General features: G+C 35.3%; 1 protein-coding gene across 2 annotated transcripts in view; it reads right to left on the bottom strand.

The window, feature by feature from the left end:
• Positions 1-10,573: 10,573 nt before the first annotated feature.
• Positions 10,574-14,958, bottom strand: part of LOC109112950 (CMP-N-acetylneuraminate-beta-1,4-galactoside alpha-2,3-sialyltransferase-like) — a 36,244-nt gene continuing 31,859 nt past the window's right edge. For both annotated transcript variants that reach the window (XM_042725351.1, XM_042725352.1), the window contains 2 exons: positions 13,286-13,432; positions 10,574-11,031 (listed from right to left, as the gene is read on the bottom strand). In XM_042725351.1, the coding sequence (XP_042581285.1) occupies positions 10,942-11,031; positions 13,286-13,432 (237 nt within the window). In that variant the 3' untranslated portion in view covers positions 10,574-10,941. The remainder of the gene's footprint in view (positions 11,032-13,285; positions 13,433-14,958) is intronic.

Here is a 14,958-nt window from a genome sequence, read left to right as displayed (position 1 = left end):
TATCAACAGCAGATTTCAGACTAATAGAATAACTGACATGTAAGCAAACAACACACTTTCCCACAATGATTTCTGAACGGCTGAGTTTATCAAGATTGGCTGCAGCTCAAGCACTTCTGCACTGCTTTCTGAGCCACTCCAACACAAACAGACAGTGAAAGAGGATGTGTAGGCTCTTACTTTAACAATGCCATCTGAGTGTGTGTGTGTGTGTGTGCCCATGCCATCTGAAACAGACAGTGAAAGAGGATTAAAATACCTTCCTCGGGTGAAGCTTGACCTGATGTCTCGCTGGTCCTGATGGAAAACCTCTGTCAGGGTGTAAACGAGGTGCTGTGGCTTAGTGGTTAAAGATGTGGGCTAATCCAAAGCTGCAGGTTCAAATCTGATTCATAAACTGCTGTATCTGGCAATGCATCGTTTTGGATAACAAAGCCTCTGTTTTATGAATAATTAGAATAAGATGATATATTAGCTGTATCCTGAAACTATTTTTACCAGAAGTCCAAACATCAGCAGCAGTTTTTCTTGTGTGATTCTTGTGTTTCACTCAAACACACACACACACACACACACACACACACACACACACACACACACACACACTCATCTTAAAGCAAACAAGAAAGAGCCCATCTGCTCAGACTAAAGCGACAAACCCTGCCTTCACACCCCACACACACTGCATTATATCTGAACTTTTGTTATTGTTATACAAAGCATGTGCAACAGGTATTTTTTCACTGTGAATATTGTGTAATTTGTCATTCAACAATTTTATTACATTTACTCATGTTTACTCATATTTACTTTCTAATTTTGTTGGTTTATTGTAACATATATTGTGTAAATTGTATATATTAAATGGTATAACAGTATAATATATTATTTATAGTAGTATATCTTTCTTATACTATGCACTTTATTGTGATATCCCGCCAAAATAAAGTAACAAAATAAATAAAATTAGAAATAAAATAAAATAAAATATTTTTGGACTCCCTTAACACAAATAAAAAAAATCAAACATTTAAAAAATTTTTTTTGATCAAAACAAAATAAAATAAAAATATTTTGACACCCCCCTAGTTTACTAGTCACCCTAGAAATAATCAAATTTTAAAATAAAATTATATATATTTTTGCATTGGTTCCTTGAAATGTCTACAATAAAACATTTTATTTAAATAAATTAAATTAAAATTAAATCAAAATATTTTCATTAGTCAACTTAAAAAATGTCTGAATGTCAGCTAAACTAGAAAATGCCAGAAAATATCAAACCATGTTGCAGGATTTTTTCTCTTCACCAACTTCACTTTTTGCTCTTTAAATCAACTATGCATTTATTTATTTATTTTTAGGGGTAAATGAAGTCAGTTCTCCTCAAGTTCTGACAGGTGTAGAGAATCACATTAACTTTGGACAATTGTGAAGTGTCCCAATATATCCCAGTCTACATGTTTTTATTCATTTCAGCTGATAAACTTCTCTTCGAGAAATGTTTTGCAGGGACAGATATGTGCAATTATTCATTTACACAACAGCAACTTGGTTTGATATTGATATTGATTCAAAGACATTTATACTTTGTTAATTCAGTAATGAAGAGCACGGCGCAGTAACTCAAGTGGCTTTGAATGAAAAGCAGCTGCTGGCTGGTTTCACACTGTATGTTCCCGAGCGCTGTCTATGACAATAAAGCAGGTCGTGAAAACGCACTAATGACGAAAATGATTTGATTTCAATACTCATTCACTCCGGTCGGCTTCTGTCAAAGTGATATATATTCAAGGATACGCTCTTCAGCTGCGAAAACAAAGCGCTTCGCTTGTAAGATCTGTGAGTGTGAGGGAAACTCGGTCCCCGTAGTGCGATCACAGAGCCAGAGCCGGAGCCGAGCCGCGTTCAGACAGATGTGATGGAGTTCGCTCAGGAAGCCAGACGCCGTGTTTTCACAATTCCTGCTACACAAAATTCTCCTAAAAAGTCCAGTCTGGATAACATCAAGCTAATTAAAAGAAAAAGTGTGCTGTTTTTCCACAAGAAAGTCCTTAGATTTGGTATATTTTGACAAAGCGTGCCAACATTAGGAGCCAGAATTTTACACTCTTTTTAGTCTTGTTACCTGATATTTAATCAGGGCAATGAAAGAATAATTTACATTAATAAATGGCTAGGTAAATAAATAGCATATGAGATATTCTGCGTCTGAGCCAGTATGAAACTGCATGTGTTGACCAGCGCCATCAATCTGAAGCACACCGTGGCTCGAGCCCAAACGGAGCACTTGATGTGGACCGACCAGGTCTCTATACACCTTATGTTTAACATAAGACATGGCCCATACTGAAAACATATATATGTTTTCAAATATATTTCAAAATATAAAAAACAAAAACATAGATATGTTGTCTACCAATATATTTTTCAGCCAGTTTTTGTGTATTTTAGAAAACATATAAATGTATTTTATAAAACGATTTAAAATATATTTTGCCATCCATGTAATTCAATCCAAGAAAATACAATGACCCGTCGCATTTGAAGAGAAACTTCATGTTGTCTATATAACTTTTGTGAACACATGAGTGTTATTTTAGTATTATTGAGATACTTGTCATTTTTATTACTATTTTGAATCCGCTTTTATTTTTTACATTTTTTGTTTTAATTTTAGTTAACATTTTAGTAATTGTAATTGCATTTTTTTGTCAAATTTTATCTAATTTTAATGCATTTATATTTTATTATATCATAAATAGTAAAATTTTACATAAATAAAAAAATAATGAATATTAAAATTTATATAATTTTTTTATTTTATTCCAGTCAGTTTATTTTATTTCAAGCAACAAAGATTTTATTTTATTTTATTATTATTATAATTAACTTGAAGCGGCAAATGTTCCAATATATATAAATTAAGCTATTTAATACACATTTAGCCTATTTGTGGGCTACTGTTAAATTGGAAAATTATTTTCTTTCTTCTATATAAATAATTGTTTGGTATATGAAGGTTAAAACTAAATATATTTTCAGTTTCAAAAATATTCCCTATTTACAACATACATTTTGCATATGTCGTCATTCACTTCTTAGATATACAAAAAAAGGCCATTATGCATAACTAATATTGCAAACTGATATTTGTGATCATATTATCTTAATGTATTGTCATAATCACTTCTCTTTAGTGCACTTGCAGCTAATGTTTTGGGAAGTCACACACATTCACAGAAAACAGCTTTCTTCTGCGTCACAAAATAAGGTGCATACTGTCGGAAGAAATAAAAAAGCAATATTACATCACCAGAGGACTGAAGTTGGCATTCAGCACAGGTCCTACGCTGGTGACCTCCGAGCTTGACCTTTGCCCCCCGTCCCTGTGTCTGTCCCACTGAGACCGGCTCTCACTCTGCTGTCTATTGTGAGGAAGTTCTTGAGCAGAAGAAAACATTGGTTCTTCTTAGTAAAGTAACACCACAGATTGAGGAGGCATTCAAGTCTGGAGCACAACTGCTGCAGGACCAGTCACATACTTTATGGTTATTTTTATTTAATTTAGATGTTTATTATTATGGAGTTATGGGTTTATTCCATTGTTATTTATTGTCACTGAAATACTATTACAGTATTATTGAATATTGAATTAGTTTTGTGTTTTCATTTTATTGTAGTTAAAGTTTACATAGTTTTATTTTATTTTAGCACATTAAGTTAAACTACTTGAAAATGATAAACGTGACCATATTAACTATAATAACCCACGATTTGGTAAAAAAGTACACTGCCATTCAAAATGTTTGATATAAGTATATAATAATATTAATAAGAAATGTTTCTTGAGCAGTAAATCAGCATATTAGAATGATTTCTGAAGGATCATGTGTCACTGAAGACTGGAGTAATGATGCTGAAAATTCAGCTGCGCATCACAGGAATTAATTATATTTTAAAATATAAATCAATAGACAGCATTTACCTTAAATTGTTATTATATTTCATAATATTACTGCTTTTACTGTATGTTTGATGTATAGCCTTCAAAAGAAAAAGATACCAAAAACAAAAAAACAAAAACAAACACAAAAACCAAAAAACAGAAGTACAAAAAAAAATATCAGCAAAAAACAACACACACAAATCAAATTAAATTGCAAATCAAAAACATTTAGTTGATGAAATGTGAAGTTGAGATTGCAGTAGAGCAGCAGTGGAAAGTGAACTATTCAAGGAATGATCGTTCAGGTTGGAAAACAGCACACGCTGACCTCTTTAAGACAAACTATAAACTAAACGATATAGCAAACAGCGCTGAAGTTTATATTTAGTGCCTCCAGCCAGAGAATGCAGCAGCACATAGAGAGGATGCTTGACTCTGAGGTAAACACACACACACACACACCCAGAAGGGCCTCAAACTCAAAACCTTTATATTCCACATCAGATCCGTCCTTCTCTCGAGGTACAGGTACATTGTGTCGCTTTACAGAGAACATTCTGAGAGAGTTAAACACCATTAAGATGCACCAATCACAAGGAGTCTGCTTCAGGAGGCGAGCCTCAGAAATGAGATGGGAGTTACGTGAGGATCGAGGGAATGAGTTTTACTTTTAATGAAAGAAATAGAGGCAGATGAATACTCAAGGACAGGGGGGTTCAAGCTTCTGGATGCACAGGACCCCTTTACACTGAACTGATATAAAGAAAGAGCTTGCACATTGTAAAAAGCCTGAAATTTGGAAGTTGAAAGACTGAAAGAGTATTTCCTTGTAATGCTTTGACTAAACAAACCCTTTTAAATCTTTATTTACTTCATTTAAAATTTCACTATATATATATATATATTTTTATTTATTTTTTTCACTGTATTAATATATAATGGCATGCAGCTCTCACACACACAGATTGTTTTTCACATGTATGAAGGCCCTCCAAAATTATTGCCGTGATTAATAACAACTTAAAATTGAACATTAGAATAAGTAATAATGTATGGTTTCTTAAAAAGAGTGCCTGACTTAAAATTAACTTAAGTTGTATTTTTTTTTTATTCACTTTTAGTAACATGAGAAAAAAAAAATCCTTTTTCCATATTACATTTTAATTTGATCGTTTTACAATTATAGGGCTGTCAGCAGAATTAAATTATCACATTTAATCTTTTTTTATTCTTTTTTCACACGTCACTTAAATGTCTGAATGTCACTGGAGAGTTTAGCTGGAAAATACCAAAACTAAGTGTCATCATGCTGCAGGATCTTTTCTCTTCACTAACTTCACTTTTCTTCATTTCTTGCATTTATCTTTTAATCAGCTGGGGTTTGTTTTGTGATTTCTATTGGATGTATGAAGCGAGTTCTCCTCCAGTTCAAACGTGTACAAAATCACATTAAATATGGATGTTTTTACAATTGCAAAGTGTCTCAAGTCATTCAAATCTACATAGAATAATCACAATTAATCTCATGATTGAAAGCCAGTCTCTAGAAAGCAAAATTAACCGATGATATAAAATTTGTTAAATGTGTAAAAAAAAGAAGTTTGCATTAAATTAGTCAAATTACATACTTTTTTTCCTCACTTAAATTTTCTGCAGAGCCCAGTTTGAAAACGTCTGCTCTAGACGTAAAAACTCTTTTTACTGCTTGAACTCTCACGGCGCGCGAGGGCATTAAAACTGCTTGATTTGACGGTGCGGAAGCTGCCCTAGCTGTGTTTTCTGTTAGAGAGGGTGCGAGTGGACGACCTGTCTGGAAGAATAAAGCCAAAGCGGAGTGATTCTTCACAGGTGGAGCTCAGAAACACGCCGCACACTGGCCTTCAGTCCGACTGTAACCAAACCCTGCTCGACTCTGCTCCTGTCAGGGTGTGACCTCTCCATCGCAGCCGTGTCACGAAGGCCCACCTACATGGACAGACGCACCTGTTCCAGCCCTCTATTCACTTCTCCAGCTCCCAAACCTCGCTGCACCCTCGTCCCGCGGCGTACAACCAGGTCAAGGATTGTCTTTAAATAGGAGACACCTGCCTGTTGTGTCCATAGCTCAACTGTCTGTGATCTCACACTCCTTTCTAAATCTGTTCACTGCACTCCGAGCACATGAAGCGCAGCAGGCTGAAGGCAAGACATCCCAGCCGCGCGGCCCTGAACACCACACAGCCACGCTATTCATCTGTAAATGCCTGTTCGCAACATTTACATTCCACATTTCACTGTTAACGCGCCAATTAAAAGACATCTGGAAACACTTTATAACGTTCCTTAATAACGTAAACAAACATTCAAAAAGTGCTGTTTTACAGTGGATTTCGGCCAGTTCTTTACTGTAAATTTAACAGGATTTTTCCCCAGTGTATATTCAGCCATGAAGCATCCAGTCATCTGGTCACTGCATCAATGAAAATGTTACAAGCCTGAAAGAATCTCAAGGAAGCAAAAACATTTGGAGGCAGGACATAAATGAGAGAGTTTTCAAAAATGTTTTGATCCACTAGAATGTCATAAAAATGCATTATAAAAGCATTTATTATATTTTCACATTTTTTTGTCACACTGTTTCCTCATTCTTAACTGGCAGGAACACACCACGAAAGTGACAGTAATGCAGTTCAATTACAAAATAAAATCCTGTATTTAAAAAAAAAAAAAAATCTCATACACTACACTTTCAGAAGTTTTTTTTTTTTTTCAAAAAATAAATAAATACAAATTCAGTAAGGATGCTTTAAATGGATCAAAACAGACAGTATACACAGTTACAACATTATAATAATTGATATTACAATATTATAATCATAATAAAACACTTCTACTCCAAATAATAATAATAAAAAAGAAAGATATGTAAAAGTTTCTACAAAAACATGAAGCAGCACAACTGTTTTAAACATTGATAATTATCAAAAATGTTTCTTGAGCAGCAGATCAGCATATTAGAATGATTTCTGAAGATCCTGTGACACTGAAGACTGGAGTGAATGCTCTAAAAACACATCTAAAATCACAAAAAAAAAACACATTAAAAAATATTAATAAAAAAAACAACAATAATAAAAAAAAAAAATAATATTTTAAAATAATAATAATAATAATAATTTTACTGTATTTTTGATTAAATAAATCCAGCTTTGGTTAACAGAGGAAACTTCTTTGAAAAGCATTCAGAAATCTTTCCAAGCCCAAACTTTTGAATAGTAGTGTAAAAAAATCATAAACTATTGATGTTGATTCAGTTTTATGGATAAGAGGTCTAAATACTCGGGTTGAGGACTTGTGTAATTTAACAGACTAAAAATATTAAACATAAAAGGATGACACAATGTATTATGTGTTACAAAAATAAACACACCCTTTAAAAAAAAAAATCAAATTGGGAATGTCGATATTGCTTCTAAACAGAGAAGCTCATTTGTGCCACTGATCTAGAGCAATCCTCTATAACTAGTCTGGTAACTAGTAGGTTGTTGGTTCAATCCCATTGAGGAGGAAGCCAATCTTTCACCATTATGTGTTTGGCCAAGACCACTTGTGTTTCTCCAGTGGAAGTGAATCTGCAGTATGTGTGCTAAAAGAGATTCAAAGCCTCAGTTAAATGACTACAAACAGACTGACAGAAAGAAAAGCAGCAGGTGAACACAGTTAAACAGTAAACACAGCAAACAAGCCATTACCCACCAGACGCACACATGAATGACTATAATCACAGTCTGATATGTCGCTACATGATTCTGAACAGCCTGGAGCAGAACGTCATGCCACAAAAAAAAGGGTAAGATGTGGTTTATGAATCCAGATCGTTTCCAGGAACAGAGCCTGACAGCACAGACTCTTCAAAAATTCCTAATATTTCCATTAACCTTTTGGCACAAGGCCCCTGAAAAACCCCCGTGAGTCATGAGACAAGCAGCCGCAGTGTTTGCTTCCGCCGCACACATAAACATCCATCTGTTTGTTTGAAAAAAAAAGAAGAAGGCAGGTTGATCAGGTGGAAGTTTAAATGTTAAACATGAGCTTTCCATAAACAGGTACTGATGTTTTTCAATCATGTAACAGTAGAATGAACACAAGTCAATGACAAATGTGTTTAACAGACTTATATAAAGCAGTTAGATCCAGTTCTTGAATCTGATTGGTTGAGCAGCATAACAACAAGAGTGCTGAAAGAGTGGCAAAGCTTGCCTTTTCAATACGACTTATAAATTGAAATAATGCCTGTCCAATTCAGCGGCCTTGGTTCCGGATTTTAGAAAAAAATCTTCATTGTGAGCCATGAAGCAAACCAACTAACTAAACCAAACCAACCCACCATAAGGTGATCCCCAACAATCACAAACTTATTTGAAGAAAAAAAAAAAAAAAAACATTTGAAAATCATACAAGACGACAAAGGTACAAGATTGTGTGCATACCTTTAATAAAATAACTATATATATAACTTATAATTCTTCTGATTTCTTTGCATAATCATGGATAATGTAGTTTTCAGTTTTTTAGTTGTGATTATTTAAAAAATAGCTTGAAATAATACATTATCAATTAACAACCTTGCAGCTCCCAACAGGTCCTGTTTCGGCCTTTGTTTTGGCCGCGGAAGCATGGTCCTGAACGCACTTCATTTCATGAAATGTTTGCTTATTCTTCCCATTTATTTAGGCAAAAAACTGACCAACAAAAAATGCCTTAAACTTAAGATTCAAATTATACCACATGAAATTAGTTCCAAAGAAAAGAATTCTACAAACAAAACATATGAAGTGGTCAAAAAATTATGTCTGACCCACTTCCCTCCTTCCGGCGTCCTGCTGTTCGATTTACCACCCCTTATGACGTGTACAATTTTCTTAATTAGCAAACTGAACTAAACCAAACACAAACCAATAATATTTAGACATAAATAATATAAAAGAAAAATACACTTTCTTAAATGGCTACAACAGGTCCATTAAAATATATGGAGAAAAGCTGTTGTTCTTTAACTAGAAACTAGTACTTCAAAAAATGTGAAGTGAAATTTATATCATTCAGAAATACCTGAAGGCTACATGCCATTATTTTAAGGGAATTATTAAAACACTTATTTTATAGACGTTATCAACAGTGGTAGAGAATCATGTAATTTGATTTGTACTGGTACCAACAAATGTAATCTGCCAACAACACATCACCCTCTCTACTAGTTCTACTATAACATACAATTCTTCTGTGTTATTAGGGGGCCGTTCACGCAAAATGCATATTTGCATCTAAAAACACGAGATGCGGTGCTCAGGAATGGTTTAGAAAAAAAGCACAGGATAGAATGCTTTCTCTGCCATGTTGTCATCAAATAAAACAGTTGCCATGTCAACTTGTTGCTGTAAATAAAAGCGCACAACGCTTGCCCCGCCTCCGGGGTCTTCGGATTGGTCCAGTGTTTTGGAACTGACATTGATGAGCGGCGCTGCATGTAAAAAGTGTGTGAGATGCTGCAAAGGACATGAGACACGATCGTAATGGTCCTATACATCCATCTAGTGCGTGTTTACACAGAGAAACAATGGACACATTACACATTAATCAACAGTTCAAATGAAAAGCTCGTTTCAGACTGAATGTAGAAATCTTGATAATACTTTAATCTGCCTGGTCTCAAGATCAGGTTATACACAGAGATGATATACATGTGCAAGGCGCAGGAAACAAGTGGATGCTGAGCAGCAGAAAATCAACAGTGACATTCATTTGTTGAGTGCTGTTGTGCATAGCCTGAGATTGAAGAGATGATATTAAAGCAATCAAGCTGACTCACCTTAAAAATTACAGCTTAATTACATGATTAAAGGGGTCATATGATGCTGCTAAAAAGAACATTATTTGGTGTATTTGGTGTAGTGAAATGTGTTTGCGTTTTAAGGTTAAAAAAAAACATTATTTTCCACATACTGTACATTATTGTTTCTCCTCTATGCCCCGCCTTCTGAAACGCGTCAATTTTTACAAAGCTCATCGAAAAGCGAGGTGTGCTGTGATTGGCCAGTTATCCAGTGCGTTGTGATTGGCTGAATACCTCAAGCGTGTGACAGAAATGTTACGCCCCTTAACATATTGTGATGCACATGATTTCTAGCCGTGTCTTCTTTTGGAAGGCAAAAAACAAAGCAGTTTCGCTTTCTCAACGAAACAGCGTCACACACAGCGGCCTTGAGTGAGCAGAGGCGGGCGGCTTGAGGCAGATTCTATGAAGGAGCGTACCTTGGGCTTGCAGCAACCACATGTGACGACCCCGGGCTGGACTCTGCTTCGTCCACGGTGAAAGCCGATCTGGCGATCCACAGTGCGAAGTTGATGTGTTTCCTCAGCGACCAGCACACGTATATTGTCCTCTTTTGGAAGGCCAAACAAAGTAGTTTTGCTTTCACAGTGAAACACACAGCATCTATACGACATGGCGGCCGCGGCAACAACAATACTACAACGAGAATAAAAGGTACGCCTTCTTTCTTTGTGTGAATATCTGGGCGGCGTTATGCAAATCTTCCCACATACTGACGTAGAGATCTTCTTTATGCACCAAGAGCTTGTAACACTCCAAAGAGAAAGGAAAAATTTAAATTGCATCATATGACCCCTTTAAAATACTGTCTAATAAATACTGAATACAGTGGAGTAAAAAAACAGGAGAAAGCAGCACGTTTCCAGTCTCTGTCCCTTTCAAAGGGACGAATTCTTTCCCCCCTACGTGGCATCTTAAAACAAGCATTACCATATTTGGGGTGAGGTTGCCATGGATACCGTCTAGCATATGAGGTCACTTCCTCCAGCGGCACCATGCGAGTGGCTCAAACATCTCTGGACGTTTGACGGCTCACGTTCATGTGAGTCCATCGGCTGGGATGCCGGTCACCAGTGATATGGTGAATACTATCTATCCGCCGCATGACGAGGACGTGACGTCAGATCCCGTGGGTCAGGTCCTGGATGACGCCCCCCTTCACCAGCTTTCGTAGAAACTCCTTCTCTTTGGATATGTTGTGTGTCCATGACTGGGTGTGTGTGAGAGAAAGAGAGAAACAGAAAGAGGACAGTAGGGTAAATGCTCATCAGAAGTTAGTCACGTACAGCATGTAAAAGAGCCATGACACCTGCACATGCAGCTTTGCTTTTGATTTCACAAACCACAAAAGTGGTTCAGACGGTCCACCTAAAGTAAACGTGCAACAACAGAGAAGAAAATAAAATACAGTGCCATCTACTGATTTGCCATCCAAGTTGAATCATCCTTTAGATAAAACATAAAATGTATCTTCTAATTACAAAACAAAAAACAAACAAACATGAAATAGGTCAGTTTCACACAATGTTTTGGATAAGTATTTTACATTGCATCATAAAATCTAACATTGGGTTTGCTACCCATTTTATTCTTTCAGGCCAGTAACCCTCATATTGCATTCAAAATCTGTATACTATTATTACATTACACATCTGTTTGGACCTGAAGTATTGTTACACTGAAGATAAATTTTATTTGAATATATTATTGTACAAAATTTATAAGAACATATAATTACCAGTATTAATGGAAATTAATGGAATTTAATTAAATTCCTTTGAATTTAACTCATGATTGCACAAAACTGTCCATATTTATGAATACTTATAAATAAACAAAAAAAAAAAAAAAAACAAATAAACAAATAAATTTAAATGCACAAAATAAAAAAAACAGACCAAAAAAAATTTCACAAATTTTCATGCAGGAATGGTTTGTGAATAGGTGTACATATTCATGTTTAAAAACTAAATTCAGCTCCAAAACTGTGTGAGATATAGGTAAAAAGGCTACATATATTTTACAATATTTCTGACACTAATATAATTTATAGATACTTTTACACAAATATTTTTAACACCAAATGGTACGCCATACATACTCGGGTCCAAAGTGACCTGAATATTTTTTTAATGGCTTTCTGTCTTAATGTTTGCAAAAAAATAAAAAATAAATAAAAATCATAAATAATAAAATAAATAAATAAAATTGAGGGTGTTTAAGCATTTGTAAGTTTCATTCTCTTACTAAATAAGCATCTCTTCCAGGTCAAAATGGATTGAATGCAATATTGAGGGTTAAAGGTTTGATTTTCTGTGATGTATTTAACGTTCCTGAATTGAACTCATTTTATAGTTGAAGAACTACTGTCTTTTAAAGCTGCTTTAGAGCAGAATCTTATGCATCACTGATTCTGTTACTTCCCTGTTTAATACTGTGACGCTGTTTTGAAGAAAACCATCAATTTTGTATAAAGTGTTACAGAAATACAGCTGACTTGACATTGTTTCTGCATAATCTGCTGATTTGTCATCAATATAATCTTTTTTTTTTAAATCTCTTGACACACAGCCACACACACACACACACACACACACACACACACACACACACACAAAGAAACTACTGGCCCGACTAGACCATCAGAAATAAATCCTTATTGTTGAACCCTGTTAGTATCACGCACAGAGCTCAGACTGACAACACACCACAGCTTGACAAAGCTACAGTCTCAAAGCAGTTTTCTCAACACTGAAAGACGAACACGCACAGAGCTCAGACTGCCAATGCTGCCTCATTACTCTGACCTCTCAGGTTTCTGTGTTCCTGGAACAGAGAGCAGTGAGGGGTCAGGTGACCTGTTTGTGGACGTGACTCATCGGATGGGATATTCCCAAAGATCATCAACCAGTGAGCGGACATCACAGATGTACTTCACTTCAGACACACTAACAAATTTACATTACACTCATCTTACATACCAAAACTAGGACATTTCTGTTACCTATGATAAGACAGTGTTCAGAAATTAATCGGGTTTCAGAGCAAAAAAGCCCCTGAAAGTGACAAAAATCCTCCAGATATTTAAAATATGATAATAAAATAAAATAAAGGTTCTCCATGAAACCTTTCAATTTGCACAAAAGGTTATTTAGAGTGGAAAAAAGTTCCTTCACAATATTAAAATGTTCTTCACACTAAGAAAAGATGGTTCTTTTAAGAACTGTTCACTGATTGAATGGTAAAAATGAAAATCAATTCCAGGGGTCAAACACTGCTTTTAACTCTAATTCAAAGAGTTAATTCAAAGAGTCTAAAATCTAAACATAACTGCTTTTAAATGCAGCTCACTAGTTCTGAAAGAGTTCAATGGTAAAAATGAAAATCAATTCCAGGGGTCAAACACTGCTTTTAAATGCAGCTCACTAGTTCTGAAAGAGTTCAGGTGAGTGAGGTGCTCTTACCTCTCTGATTGCAGACATCCTGAGCCTCTCATAGTAGTGCAGAGGTGCGTACGGTGTGTTCATGTCATATCCGAATCCGGCCACCGCCACCTCATCACAGTTATGAAGAGCCATCGTAATCGCAACAGTCCCCAATGTAGGAATATTCTGGAAAAACAAAACACTTTTAGTACTGCACGTCCGTAAGTGTTCAGTCACTGCGTATAAAATACCCAACAATCATACTTGAGTATGTAGTTAAAGACACATTCATAGAACCTCAAGTTGAAGAGAAAAAAAAAAAAGTTAAAACAAAAATGTGCTTAATATAAAATATCTACTTTTACTTTATATACAAAAACATTTTTATAAACACACATACATATATAAACCTGTGACTGATAGCCTCTTGAATTAGTGAGTGTCTGACTGTTTTAATAAAATTCATCTAAATCAAGATGAATCTCAATCAAGATTTTGATGTCTAGGCAATTTAAAAGAAAATTTAAAGTACGACCCAGAAACTATAGTTACAATGACGCAAAACAATTTCCAAATCTGTAAATGATCTGTGATTCACTTACAAATCTGATTCACACAGATTTGTAAATGAGCCATTCAGAAAATTGTTATAAACCAAATTTTCAACGATTCACTGAAAAGAACCGTCTTAAAAGAACGATACATTTAAAAATCAGTCATCTCTATAATGCATGTAGTTTGCATTTACAACAATATTGTTTGCACAAAAGCACTGTAACAAAGTATTCAACTGCAAAATGTCTGTTTGAACATACACAGTAGTGATTTTCTATTAGTAATAAAACAAGTTTTAATTCATTACCATATGCTTTAATTGATACTACACAGCACAGTGAAAAGAACAGATCAAATGAGTCCAGCAAAAGCTGAACAACCATGGATGGACTGGACACTCAGAGTGCACTGCTCACACACTTCAGTACAGATAATGCACTGTGTGACTGACTTTATCAGAGACACAGACACAGTGGGGTGTGTGTGTGTGTGTGTGTCTGCAGAGAGGGATCATCCAGTCACCACCTGATCCACTGAGGCTTGAGAGACAAGTCTCAGTGTGAAAGTCTTATCACCACAGAGAGACACTCTCTGGACTAATCCGGCCCCAGACTCTCCGCCTGCATGCTGATAACAGGAAATGCATCACAGCTCGAGCCTCTCGGACCTCATCTCCATGGCAGCAGAGCACACACAGTCTCTGGATCAGGTGGAGATGTGACGGTCCAACACTTCATTTCAACATCATCTCAGGATGACCCACTGACCCGGGGCCAGTGTGAGAGAGTTCAGGATCATTTCTTGATCATGTACAAAATTAGATTTACTTATTGGTTGTTTTTGTTTGTTTGCTTGTCTGTCTGTCAACTTTTAGGGAAAATCATCTTAAAGTATCTATCTGGCTATCATACACGAGGTTTTGTTTAAAATGCAAGAGTTATTTCTTGTGCAATGGTAAAGAGGTCAAAAATACAATCATACCATTAATAATCATATGCATACATATATATATATAATTTTTTGGAATGCATGTAATCATTATTTGGAATACAATAATCATTTTCCATAAAAATGCTTATATTTTATGATATATATACACACTAGATACATATATATATATATAATTTTTTGGAATGCATGTAATCATTTTCCATAAA

This window comes from Cyprinus carpio, chromosome B6 (genome assembly GCF_018340385.1).
Source record: "Cyprinus carpio isolate SPL01 chromosome B6, ASM1834038v1, whole genome shotgun sequence".
NCBI classification, from domain to species: domain Eukaryota; kingdom Metazoa; phylum Chordata; class Actinopteri; order Cypriniformes; family Cyprinidae; genus Cyprinus; species Cyprinus carpio.
The sequence above is the reverse complement of the archived record's forward strand: the minus strand, read 5'-3'. Positions and strand labels throughout refer to the sequence as shown.